The sequence below is a fragment of the Myripristis murdjan genome, chromosome 13, assembly GCF_902150065.1.
Source record: "Myripristis murdjan chromosome 13, fMyrMur1.1, whole genome shotgun sequence".
Classification (NCBI taxonomy): Eukaryota; Metazoa; Chordata; class Actinopteri; order Holocentriformes; family Holocentridae; genus Myripristis; species Myripristis murdjan.
The window spans coordinates 6,288,096-6,300,841 of NC_043992.1; the positions used below are offsets into that span (position 1 = coordinate 6,288,096).

General features: G+C 44.0%; 1 protein-coding gene across 1 annotated transcript; it reads left to right on the forward strand.

The window, feature by feature from the left end:
* On the forward strand, positions 1 to 3,385 carry LOC115370464 (NLR family CARD domain-containing protein 3-like). The gene is made up of 5 exons (XM_030067489.1): positions 1 to 46; positions 274 to 2,074; positions 2,181 to 2,354; positions 2,506 to 2,676; positions 3,209 to 3,385. The coding sequence occupies exons 1-5, from the start codon at positions 1 to 3 to the stop codon at positions 3,237 to 3,239; spliced, it is 2,223 nt and encodes a 740-aa protein (XP_029923349.1). The 3' UTR covers positions 3,240 to 3,385.
* Positions 3,386 to 12,746: the final 9,361 nt, after the last annotated feature.

The window sequence follows — 12,746 nt, forward strand, 5'->3', positions numbered from 1 at the left end:
ATGTTGCCGTTTAAATCTGGGCGGCTTTCCCTCCTGCTGCCTGCCGGTGAAAGCAGCTTCCTGTTTTCCCGACCCATTCTCAGCCTTTTCAGGGCAGTGGTGGAGCTTTCGAGTTGTTTTATGTTGTTGCTACAGAAACTATTGCAGAACCTGTGACACAGCCTTCAGGACACAGCACACCTCGCTTTGTTCTTACAGGCAAAAAGGGCCAATTGATACAAATTTCTCATACCTAATATATCATGTTTTTGATGTGTTTTCTTCTTCATTTAGAAACCTCTGCTGCAGTGTGCCAACATAAACTCAAATCTAACCTGAAGAAGAAGTTTGAGTGTGTATTTGAGGGGATTGCTAAAGCAGGAAACCCAACACTTCTGAATCAGATCTACACAGAGTTGTACATCACAGAGGGAGAGAGTGGAGAGCTTAATGATGAACATGAGGTCAGATGGATTGAAACAGCAGCCAGGAAACCAGCCAGACCAGAAACACCAATCAGATGTGAAGACATTTTTAAACCTTTACCTGGAAGAGATCGACCAATCAGGATAGTGATGACAAAGGGAGTGGCTGGCATTGGGAAAACAGTCTTAACACAGAAGTTCACTCTGGACTGGGCTGAACACAAAGCCAACCAGCATGTCCACTTCACATTTCCCTTCACTTTCAGAGAGCTGAATCTGCTGAGAGGGAAAAAGTTCAGCTTGGTGGAACTTCTTCATCACTTCTTCCCTGAGACCAAAGAAGCAGGAATCAGCAGTTTTGAGCAGTTCCAGGTTGTGTTGATCTTTGACGGTCTGGATGAGTGTCGACTTCCTCTGGACTTCAAGAACAACCAGATCCTGACTGATGTTACAGAGTCCACCTCAGTGGACGTTCTGCTGACAAACCTCATCAAGGGGAACCTGCTTCCCTCTATTCGCCTCTGGATAACCACTCGACCCGCAGCGGCCAATCAGATCCCTCCTGAGTGTGTTGACATGGTGACGGAGGTGAGAGGCTTCACTGACCCACAGAAGGAGGAATACTTCAGGAAGAGATTCAGAGATGAGGAGCAGGCCAGCAGAATCATCTCCCACATCAAAACGTCACGAAGCGTTCACATCATGTGCCTCATCCCAGTCTTCTGCTGGATCACTGCTACAGTTCTGGAGGACGTGTTGAAAACCAGCGAGGAAGGAGACCTGCCCAAGACCCTGACTGAGATGTACATTCACTTCCTGGTGGTTCAGTTTAAAGCGCAGAATGTCAAGTATCATGGGAGAGCTGAGACAGATCCACACTGGACTCCAGAGACCAGGGAGATGATCCTGTCTCTGGGAAAACTGGCTTTTGAGGAGCTGGAGAAAGGCAACCTGATCTTCTATGAAGCAGACCTGGCAGAGTGTGGCATTGATGTCACAGCAGCTTCGGTGTACTCAGGAGTGTTCACACAGATCTTTAAAGAGGAGCGTGGGCTGTACCAGGACAAGGTTTTCTGCTTCGTCCATCTGAGCCTTCAGGAGTTTCTGGCTGCTGTTCATGTCTTTGTGACTTTCATCAACTCTGGAGTCAATCTGCTGACACACAAATCAACCTCCAGGTTGTCTACAGTGTTAAACAAGAAATCTGAACTAAAACTCCTCCTCCAGAGTGCTGTGGACAAGGCCTTGCAGAGTACAAATGGACACCTGGACTTGTTCCTGCGCTTCCTCCTGGGTCTTTCACTGCCGACCAATCCGGCTCTCCTACGAGGCCTGATGACACAGACAGGAAGTAGCTCACAGACCAATCAGAAAACAGTTGAGTTCATCAAGAAGAAGATCAGGGAGAATGAGTCTCCAGAGAGAGCCATCAACCTGTTCCACTGTCTGAATGAGCTGAATGACCATTCTCTAGTAAAGGAGATCCAAAAGTACCTGAGATCAGGACGTCTCTCCAGAGAAAAACTGTCCCCTGCTCAGTGGTCAGCTCTGGGCTTCATCTTACTGTCATCAGAAGAAGATCTGGACGTGTTTGACCTGAAGAAATACTCTGCTTCAGAGGAGGTTCTTCTGAGGCTGCTGCCAGTGGTCAAAGCCTCCAAGAAATCTGTGTAGGTTCAGAGATAACTGAATATGTTAAACACATAACATGAGGTTTTCTACCCAAGAGAATCTTTAAATTTAAATGTATTGTTTCCATCTATAATTCCTCCTCAGGCTGAGTGGCTGTAATCTGTCAGAGAGAAGCTGTGCAGCTCTGGCCTCAGTTCTCAGCTCCCAGTCCTCTAGTCTGAGAGAGCTGGACCTGAGTAACAACCAGCTGCAGGATTCAGGAGTGAAGCGTCTCTCTGCTGGACTGGCGAGTCCACACTGCAGACTGGAGGCTCTCAGGTCAGAGACCTCAACCTGCTCAACACATGACCAGTTCAGTCCTGATTTACATGCAGCTTCATGTTACTGAACACATTCCTAACATGTGTAGGTTTTTGTGAAAACAAAGCAGATGATGTGGAGGACTGATTGTGTTTGTGATGGTTTACAGGCTGTCAGGCTGTCTGCTCACACAGGAAGGCTGTGCTTCTCTGGCCTCAGCTCTGAGCTCCAACCCCTCCCATCTGAGAGAGCTGGACCTGAGCTACAATCATCCAGGAGACTCAGGAGTGAAGCTGCTCTCTGCTGGACTGGAGGATCCAACCTGGAGACTGGAGGTTCTCAGGTATGGAGAGACACACACAATGTCTTATAGAGGACTGAGGAGTATTGTTTCATGTTGAATGGTGAATATGAGTGACGTGGTCTGCTAAATCCTTCATAGGGAAGGTTATTTACTGCCCATGTTTCCATCCTCAAAGAGAATCTGCTGCTCTGACTCTGTTTCTTCCTCCAGGGTGGACCATGGTGGAGAGCAGAGGTTGAAACCAGGCCTGAGGAAGTGTAAGTGTGTGTTTAGTGCATAATTTTATTTAATAGTGACAGTGCACAATAATAAAAGTTTCTGTAAATGCACCAGAATTAGCCAAAGGGCGAGGTTTCATCTGCTGCCATGGGACTCTAACCTCCTGCTAACAAAGGCTCTGAGAGGGGAGGAGCCACACCATGGACAACTCTGTCAGTCACACACACATCTGCATACCTGAGCAGGTTTTCCCAGCTCAGGAACTTATATTTCCTTCAAACTGGGTGCTGGTGGAAGTGATGTGGCCTCTTATCAAGAGTCTGAAGTGTTTGTTTCTCCAATAAATGTAGTGGCTTCAGTGCTGTGGAATCAGCCTGTGAGCAGCTTGTTAAAGCACAGCTAATGTGAGAGAGGATCACTGACTGCAGCAACATCTTAGCAGCTTGAATTGACATGTAGTTCCTCATGTGTCAAAATATCCAGGTATTCATTAGAGTTAACAACTTCTGTCTCACTTCCCTGCAGAGTGACCACAGAGGGGATATTTTGTGGTAAACAACATAAGCTTGGTATTTGTTTGCATTAAGAACAGGTTTCAAGGCAGATTGGACAACAATAATAGTTTGTGTGCTCAATCAAATGTGAAAAAATGTATTGAAAAACTTCAGTTGATTATGTTGGAAAAAAATTATCTGTTTATTAGCAGATAATGACCACAGCAGGTCTGTTGTGTCTTGTTCTCTCCATCAGATTCCTGTGAACTCAAACTGGACACAAACACAGCTCACAGAAACCTCGTCCTGTCTGAGGACAACAGGAAGGTGACAGAGGTAACAGAGGAGCAGCCATATCCTGATCACCCAGAGAGGTTTGACCACTGGAAACAGATCCTGTGTAGTGATGGTCTGACTGGTCGCTGTTACTGGGAGGTCGAGTGGAAAGCAGGCGTTTCTATAGGAGTGACTTACAGAGGAATCAGCAGGAGAGGAGACAGTGGTGACAGTGCGCTTGGATGGAACGAAAACTCCTGGAGTCTGATCTGCCATGGTTCTGGTGGTATCTCTGCCTGGCACAAAAAAAGAGAGACATACATCTCTGCCCGCCCCTCCTCTAAGAGAGTGGCAGTGTATCTGGACTGGCCTGCTGGCTCTCTGTCCTTCTACAGCGTCTCCTCTGACACACTGATCCACCTCCACACCTTCAACAGCACCTTCACTCAGCCTCTGTACCCAGGCTTTGGGATCAGGTCACATGACTCCTCAGTGTCTCTGTGTCAGATTTAAGGAGTGAGAGTCTCTCTCTCTCTCTCACACACACACACACACACACCCACACTAGGGCATTAACGTAAAGGTCAATCTGTCGAAATGTCGACGTCATTAACTGACATTGACGTTTCACCAAGATCCGTCAAAAGTCGAAAAAAAAGAAAAAGGTGCCGACAGCACCCGCCCCTGCTAAATTAAGCATTAAAATGCATTCATAGCATGTGTTTTATTAATGTGCATAATCCTCTTTCTGTGAATGTATGTTATCTTTTGTATTACGAAGACTCTTTCAGGTCTCCCCAGCAAATTGTAGGAATGCAATGTTTTCTATCATTGACTCTTTTTATTATCAGTCTGATTATTCCTATTTTATCTGGTTTAATTATTTATGAACATTTTTTCGGGAATCAATAAAGGTGCATCTTATCTTTCTTTTCCTAATATATAATGATCTGTATGATCCTTTCATAGGATCGCAAAAAATATCCCAATATACTGTATGTACTGCTATTACTGATATATACTAGACATAATTATTGTTAAAGATGTAACCACAGGATTGGCAACAACAGCAAGGGTAATTATGAACTTTCTGCTGGATCTTTAAAAAATAAGTAAACCCCAGAAACCCCCTATAATCTGGCAATTCCAAAAAATGCTTCTAGAGCATGAAAAAGTATCAATATGGGCAGGGAGGGGGGCTAATGGCACGTTCAGACCAAATGCCAAGAGAGTTTCTGACATGGCCCAATTACATACAAAGTCAATGCAAAGATGCAAATAGGTACAAATTTGCATCTTTGACGTGAATTTCCATGTTGCAAACATGTGAAATTCACATCATTCACGTATTCCCATCAGCTGAGAATCTGTCTCAGCTGCCAAAGGGTTGCTGCTGTATTTGTGTGCTACGAGATATTCCTGGCCTCTATCAGAGGGTTTAGGCAACTAATTCCAGTGAAGAAATGGCTTCCACGACTTGTATTCCTTCACACTGTCAGAATTCTTTAATAAAGGTTGTTTGTAGGTAAAGTCATCATGTGAGTTGTTGTATATGCTCATGAATGCACACACGTTCACAAACAAAGCAGCAAACAGTCCGTCAGTGGAACAATGATATGAACTGGCCAAACTGGACTGAACTGGACTCCGCCAGCCTTGCTTTTGCTATATTTGAGGCAACTGTCCACACTGCTCAGGTGTTTTTAAGCAGACGGAGACTTCTGGATCTGCAACCGTCAGCAGATTATTTCAGAAACTCCGGGTTGTGTAGTAGTGTGGGTCTGGTGATACGGAGGACATGGAGCTGTCTAGCTAGGCCTACATACCTATTGTGATTTCATGCTTCTTACGTGGCAACTGCTTTCCCGTTTCCATGGCTTCCTCCGGTGGTGGATAATGCTCATCTCCATAACTGTCCGGGGTTACGCCATCTGATGTTTAGAGACAGCACAAGTTGCCCAACTTGCTTTTGCGGCATTGTTTCGTGTCCCCGTCTGCTTTGGCTTGAGATTATTTCTTGACGATGCTAAAAACACTGTGGATGCAGATTGTTTTTAGATTCAACCAAAACATATCAGTGTTAGTGGAACAAAAATACTTTTCTCCACAGCCTGCAGAATCTGGAGACGTTGGTTTTATATATCGGAAGCCAGGGACGGGGCGTTGCACTAAAATCCCTCTGAATCACTACTACCCATTTGCACTGTTTTAAGTGGTTTAGAAAGTATTTGGGTTCTGAGTTCCAGGATGTTGTTGTAATTCCTGATGATCACCAGTAGATGTCGATGAAGATCACATTATTATTGTTATGCCCCTTGGCTGGTGTTGGATCCTGAGTGGATCACTGAAAAAAGCCCAACTGGGACTTTTCATTAATGTTTTCCTCACTCACAAAACTGCCTGACTACAACTTTTTACTTCTCAAAGCCCCATGTTATATTTCTAGGACTTTTTGTTTGAAACCCAAAGTTGAGTGACACAGAGACACTTGTTAGATTTTTACATTCATGTAACCTTCTGGACATAACAGTCTGCTAGAAAGGAAAGTTTGTAGGTGTCATGGTGGTAAGAAGCATCCTTGCATCCGAGATAGAGCCTTTGTTTTCTAAAAGCCTGTGAGCCTCACTTCATGTCAAAGCAGGTTTAGTGAAAACTCTTCAACCAAGAGGAGAAAATCAGGGGGATGAAACTGCAGAAGAACAGCGGGAGAGGGCCAGGAAAATCAGAAAAGTCGACAAGCATGGGATACATATTTAACCATCTATTTTCCTGTGGCATGCGGAGGAAACGGACTAGACAGTGCACCAGTCTGCACACCCTACCAGTTTGTTACCATCACACCTGAAAGTGGGGGCACAAAAAAAGCATTGTCCCCTAAAATCCACCAAAATTGGGATTGCATTGGTATAATGTAACATATGGACTGTCAGATACCTTTTAAAGGCAAACACAAGGTAGGCCTGTTTATCAGTGCGCACAAGCCCAGACTGACTGTGACACTTTCTCTGCCAGCGAATCTGTGTTGAACATGACTTCACCAGCCTCCGAGGGTCGTGGCGCTGAAAGTGGAGGTCAGATTGCTTCAACCTTGGCACCTTGGCATTAGATTCAGCCGAAACGCTCAACATTTTTGGCATATAATATGTGTATGTTTGGTTTGAATGTGCACATGAATAGCTAAAAAATGTGACAATTTGGTAGTGAATGTTGAGAACCGGGTCATTTTACAGATATTTGTCAGGACTCGGGACATCCAGCTGGAAACTGGGACAGTCCTGGACAACCCGGAATGTCTGTCCACCGTAGCCACGCTTCAACTCACTCCTCTCTGCAAAAAACTTTTAGTCAAGGCAGCACTGTCCTGTGGTGAACCTGAGCCTGAATTAGTCTGTTAGTGAGACACATGCAGACTCACCGCAGCGTCTGGCAGATAAAAATCTCCCTGCAACATAAACCAGTGGGCCTTGTAGATGCTTCCTGTCAGTTGTGCAACTGGTGTTCATGTTGAACAAACATGAGCACCAAATGTTAGCTGGCACTCTATTGCACAGCAATTTACAGTATCAGCAGTTCAATAAACTCCCAACATTAAGCAACAAGTATGGAAGAAGCAAGAGTCAGAGGTCACAAGACTACAGGCCTGGAGAGGCTTGCAGTTACACTCTGCTACCATTCAGCTTTGTCTCCATCATGGAAGAACACCAGAGAACTTTCTGTGAGCAAGTAACGTTCTTACTAAAAGTGAACAGTGTGGTCAGGCAGACTTGTTTCCAAATCTGATGTGCCCCCACCCACTTCCCTGCCTGCTTGACCACCGACTCGTAACTTGTATCATGGTTGATAACCTATCCATCTAAAATATTACTACTCAGTGAATCTCTTAATTAGGCCTACACAAATATGGTTCAACTGAAGCAGCCATTTGCAGTTGTCATTTTTTGGAAATAAAACACTAAAGCAACTGGCGAGGCTAATGCTAATCATATGCCAAGCAGACATTTATAATCAGTTGAAACAGGTGCAAAAGACAGAATTAGTTTTAAGTTGTGACTTGTGTCTTCAGCGGCTCAGTTTGACAAGAGAGGCCTGAGTGTCTTCAGCTGTGAGGAAGCTGAGAGAAAACGAGTGTGAGGCCAGGAGGAAGCAGGCTGATCAGGATGTGGTGCTGGAGCTGCTATGTTTTATGTCTCAGTTCACCACAACCTAAACCACAGATAGAGAACATCTATACTGTCACATTTCAGCCAAATTTACAATGTACATACATTTGTCTTAGTGGTTCTCAGACTTTTATTCTCTTTTGAGAATAAGGGAGCCAAAATGAAAATGATTCAAAACTTAATAAAGAAAGACAGATATGATAGTAAATATTTATATGGAGAACACCAGAAAACTGTTAATTTCTGACCCCAACAAGTAGGCATTTCAGACGCATAGTAAAAAGTTCCCAACAAAATGTTTTCGCTGAGGATTTTATCAGATATCTGCATCACTGTCTTTAGAAAGAGCAGCTGCTTTTGAATTTTTGACAGTTTGAGCTCCATAAAACAAAACCCGCCCTGGGGTGAGGGGAGACAGGTTGGAAACCGAATAGCACAGGAATGATCTGGACTGCAGCAGGGGTGAGTGGAAAAATCAATTTTTCTGTATTTTAGGTGAATTGTTCCTTTAAATTAATCAGAAAGCACAGTGAAACAGCAGACCTGCATCAGCAGCAGGATGTGGGCAGCAGGTGAGGCCGTCCTGTATCCGGACCGTCGTTGGTTCGATGCCCATGACAAGTTATCTGATCACATGTGGTGCAGCTGCTCTCTGTGGTGAGGATGTTTCTGTGTTGAAGGTGCTGATGAAGGTGAGCGCTGCCATCAGTCTTACTTCAGCTTTCAAACTGCATGCCTCGCCTGGCTCTCTGACACACACTGGCTTGATTCCCAGCGTTTGGTTTTGACTGAAGAGAAATCAGCTGAGAACTTCACATACTCAGTTTCAGAGTGGCTTTACACCCAGTCAGCACAATAAAAGTCATTATATAGATATAGATATAGATATCTATCTATCTATCTATCTATCTATATATATATATATATATATATATATATATATGTGTGTGTGTATATATATAGATAGATATAGATATATATATCTATCTATATATATATATATATATATATATCTATATCTATCTATCTATATATATATATATAGATATATATTTATTTATATATATATATATATATACAGTACAGGCCAAAAGTTTTGACACACCTTCTCATTCAATGTGTTTTCTTTATTTTCATGACTATTTACATTGAAGATTCTAACTGAAGGAATCAAAACTATGAATGAATACATGTGGAGTTATGTACTTAACAAAAAAAGGTGAAATAACTGAAAACATGTTTTATATTCTAGTTTCTTCAAAATAGCCACCCTTTGCTCTGATTACTGCTTTGCACACTCTTGGCATTCTCTTGATGAGCTTCAAGAGGTAGTCACCTGAAATGGTTTTCCAACAGTCTTGAAGGAGTTCCCAGAGGTGTTTAGCACTTGTTGGCCCCTTTGCCTTCACTCTGCGGTCCAGCTCACCCCAAACCATCTCGATTGGGTTCAGGTCCGGTGACTGTGGAGGCCAGGTCATCTGCCGCAGCACTCCATCACTCTCCTTCTTGGTCAAATAGCCCTTACACAGCCTGGAGGTGTGTTTGGGGTCATTGTCCTGTTGAAAAATAAATGATGGTCCAACTAAACGCAAACCGGATGGGATGGCATGTCGCTGCAGGATGCTGTGGTAGCCATGCTGGTTCAGTGTGCCTTCAATTTTGAATAAATCCCCAACAGTGTCACCAGCAAAACACCCCACACCATCACACCTCCTCCTCCATGCTTCACAGTGGGAACCAGGCATGTGGAATCCATCCGTTCACCTTTTCTGTGTCTCACAAAGACACGACAGGTGGAACCAAAGATCTCAAATTTGGACTTATCAGACCAAAGCACAGATTTCCACTGGTCTAATGTCCATTCCTTGTGTTTCTTGGCCAAAACAAATCTCTTCTGCTTGTTGCCTCTCCTTAGCAGTGGTTTCTTAGCAGCTATTTGACCTATTTGACAGACAAACACTGAAATTCACACACACAGTCATACCTAGGGGCAATTTAGCTTCTCCTATTCACCTAACCTGCATGTCTTTGGACGGTGGGAGGAAACCGGAGTGCCCGGCGGAAACCCATGCAGACACGGGGAGAACATGCAAACTCCACACAGAAAGGACCTTGGGTGGGAATCAAACCCCGGACCTTCTCACTGTGAGGCGACAGTGCTAACCACTGCACCACCGTGCCGCCACCTTCAGTGAGAATTTACAATGTAAATAGTCATGAAAATAAAGAAAACGCATTGAATGAAAAGCCTGGCGGCCCGCCAGGCCTATAAAGCACTGGGTGTAAATATCTCTTTAAAAAGGTGTGTTTCCATCATTAAGGTGTTCACTTAACGTATGCTTTTATTTTGACGATCCCTGGCGGAAGTGGTGGGATCCCCGCGTCTGCAAGTTTATTTATTTTTTTGGTGCGTGTCAGTTCGGAGCCGACGGCACAAGACAGACGGTGTGGTCATGCACGGTAACTCCACTACCGAAAGGTTTATTTTACATGTTTTAAGCGCCTGGCTGGAGATGGGAACAAGGTGTGTGTTAATAATATGTTTTATATGCATTTATATGTTATTTGTTTTGTTTATGGTAGGAAAGGGGTTCATTTCTTCATTACGCTAGCAGTCTTGCTAGTGTTAGCTATGTGGAGTGTATGTAATTTTTTGGACTCATGGTGGTGCCATTGAGCTGAAAATAACTTTTAAGTTCTTTCTGTTTGTTTATGTCAAATGCTATATGTTGAATGACGCTAAATTTTAATTAATGCTCAAGTAGACATGTATAAGGCACACAGGTTAATTTTATTGATTTTGTAAGAGCTCATTTTATTTAATTTATCTTTTCTTTATCTCTTATGAGTTTGATGGGAGAAGAGATCTATATATGTTCAAACAAGGGAAAACGGCTGAATATAAATAAAGGCTTCCAGAAAACATCAGTAAGCTTCACCATTGGTCTGGCTGGGTTCGCTATACTGGGGGAAACCCTGCACGTGAGTTATTTCATCCACACTATTTACTCCTGAATGAATGCTGGCAGGTCAGTGTGTGTTACAGTCTCTTAATGCCCGCCTGGGTGTCCAGAGGCACAAACGTTCAAACAAAATGTGCACGGTGAACCAACAAAACGTAGATAGCTTTGAAATGGACTTTCATTTCCTCGATACGATGTACTTCCTTTTGAGACAGGATGTTTGGGCGTGCAGGATCACTTTAGAAAAAAAAAACTATTTTATCTGAAGCGCCATTTGGACGAGAGACAATGTTTAAGGATTTGTCAGGGTTTTATTGGTTGAAATATGAACTTGAGCACGATGATGTCACTGTTTAGGAGAGTGTTTCACAGGACGTCTGCTTGCTGTCACAGGAGCTGGCTTCAGGAGGTCTCCTGTGCCTCCACATCGGCGTCGGAGCCCCTGTGCTCGGCTCGGCTGCACACCTCATGCCAGTGGAAGCACAACATATTGTTGGATGCTAGGTCGGTGATGTTGGCCTGAGACATACGTGCACACACACACATACACATACACACACACACACACACACACACACACACAGTTAACAGTTACACCCACAGGTGAAGACTGACTCTGCTTGCACCTCCACACAGGGTTATGATCTCACTGAAACACGCCGTATTAAAGTGACAGTTCAGCTGCCCGGCTTTTAGAAGAGAGGGACTATTTTGTGCCGTAGTGATGCCGCTGTGTCACCGTGCGGTGGTGCTCTGGTCCCATGTTCGACCTCCAAGGTGATACAGCAGCTGGGTTTCCATCCAAAATGTTTTGCGTATTTTCAGCACATTTTGAAAATTTGAACACTTCAAAGTGTTCAGGTTCATTTAGAGGCCAAATCTGCGATCCATATTAACGGAGCAGTTATTGTGGCTCTTTGATAGTTCTGGGTCAAAAGAAAGCTGCGTTGTTATCCGTCCTTTAAAACAATTTGTCAGCTTTGTGTTGGTGCTCAAAGCTGTGTTGTTTTCCGGTCTGCATTGTTGATTTTGGAGCAGCACACTCCTGGTGAGGCTCTCATTCAGGGAAGACTGAACAGACCAAACTCAGTGGATGTATTGCATTCACATAAAGCAGTGGACACAGCTGTATGAGTAAGAGCCAGCACTTTAACAGAAGCATAATCTTGAAAAACAGGATTGGCAAAAGTGCCTTGATAAGCCTTCCACCAGAATGTGGGCAAACTTGTGAAGACAAATGTAACGTCGTCCTACCTTCTCCAGGGCCACGAAGGTGGACATAAAGTCAGAGCGTCCCGCGGCCACGGGGTTCTCCTCCAGGAAATGCAGGAGCGAGGCGGCCTGCTGGGCTTCCTGGAGCACTTCCTCATTACGCTCTATGTTGTCCAGGATGTGTGCGTCCACAAGCCTGACAAATATGAACTGTTACCTCAACACACTCATCAATTCTAATGCTCTTAAAGGAATATTCCAATGTTTTGGGCTAAATACTCTTTTCCCACTTCAGCGATGCGGGGACCGCTGTGTTTGATGGAAGGATACACTGGTTCGGAGGTTATTCCACCATCTAACTTCTCCTAAAATGACTTGTATTTTTACAAAACACTTCCAGGACATGTATTTCATATTCACATGATACACTGTGTAAATAACTCAGCAGTCAGAGTTGCTGTAAGGTTTATTTTTTCACTTTAACGGAGCTAGGCTAATGACTGCTATAGATTTCATGTCTTTATGCTAAGCTAACATGACGTGACCTACAGGAACTGACCCACTGGACGTACAGAGGTGACAACAGTATGTGATGTCTTTGGTGTGTCTCAAATCGCGCACTTCTGCACTTACACTTAGTATTTTGAGTGCATAAGTGCGTTCACAAGGAAAATACTAACAAAATGCAGTGCACTACAAATACCCGGATGTACACTCAAAACGGTCAAAAAGTTGAGTGTGGAACGATGGACACTTCTCATCCTAACGGCACCACTGACTGG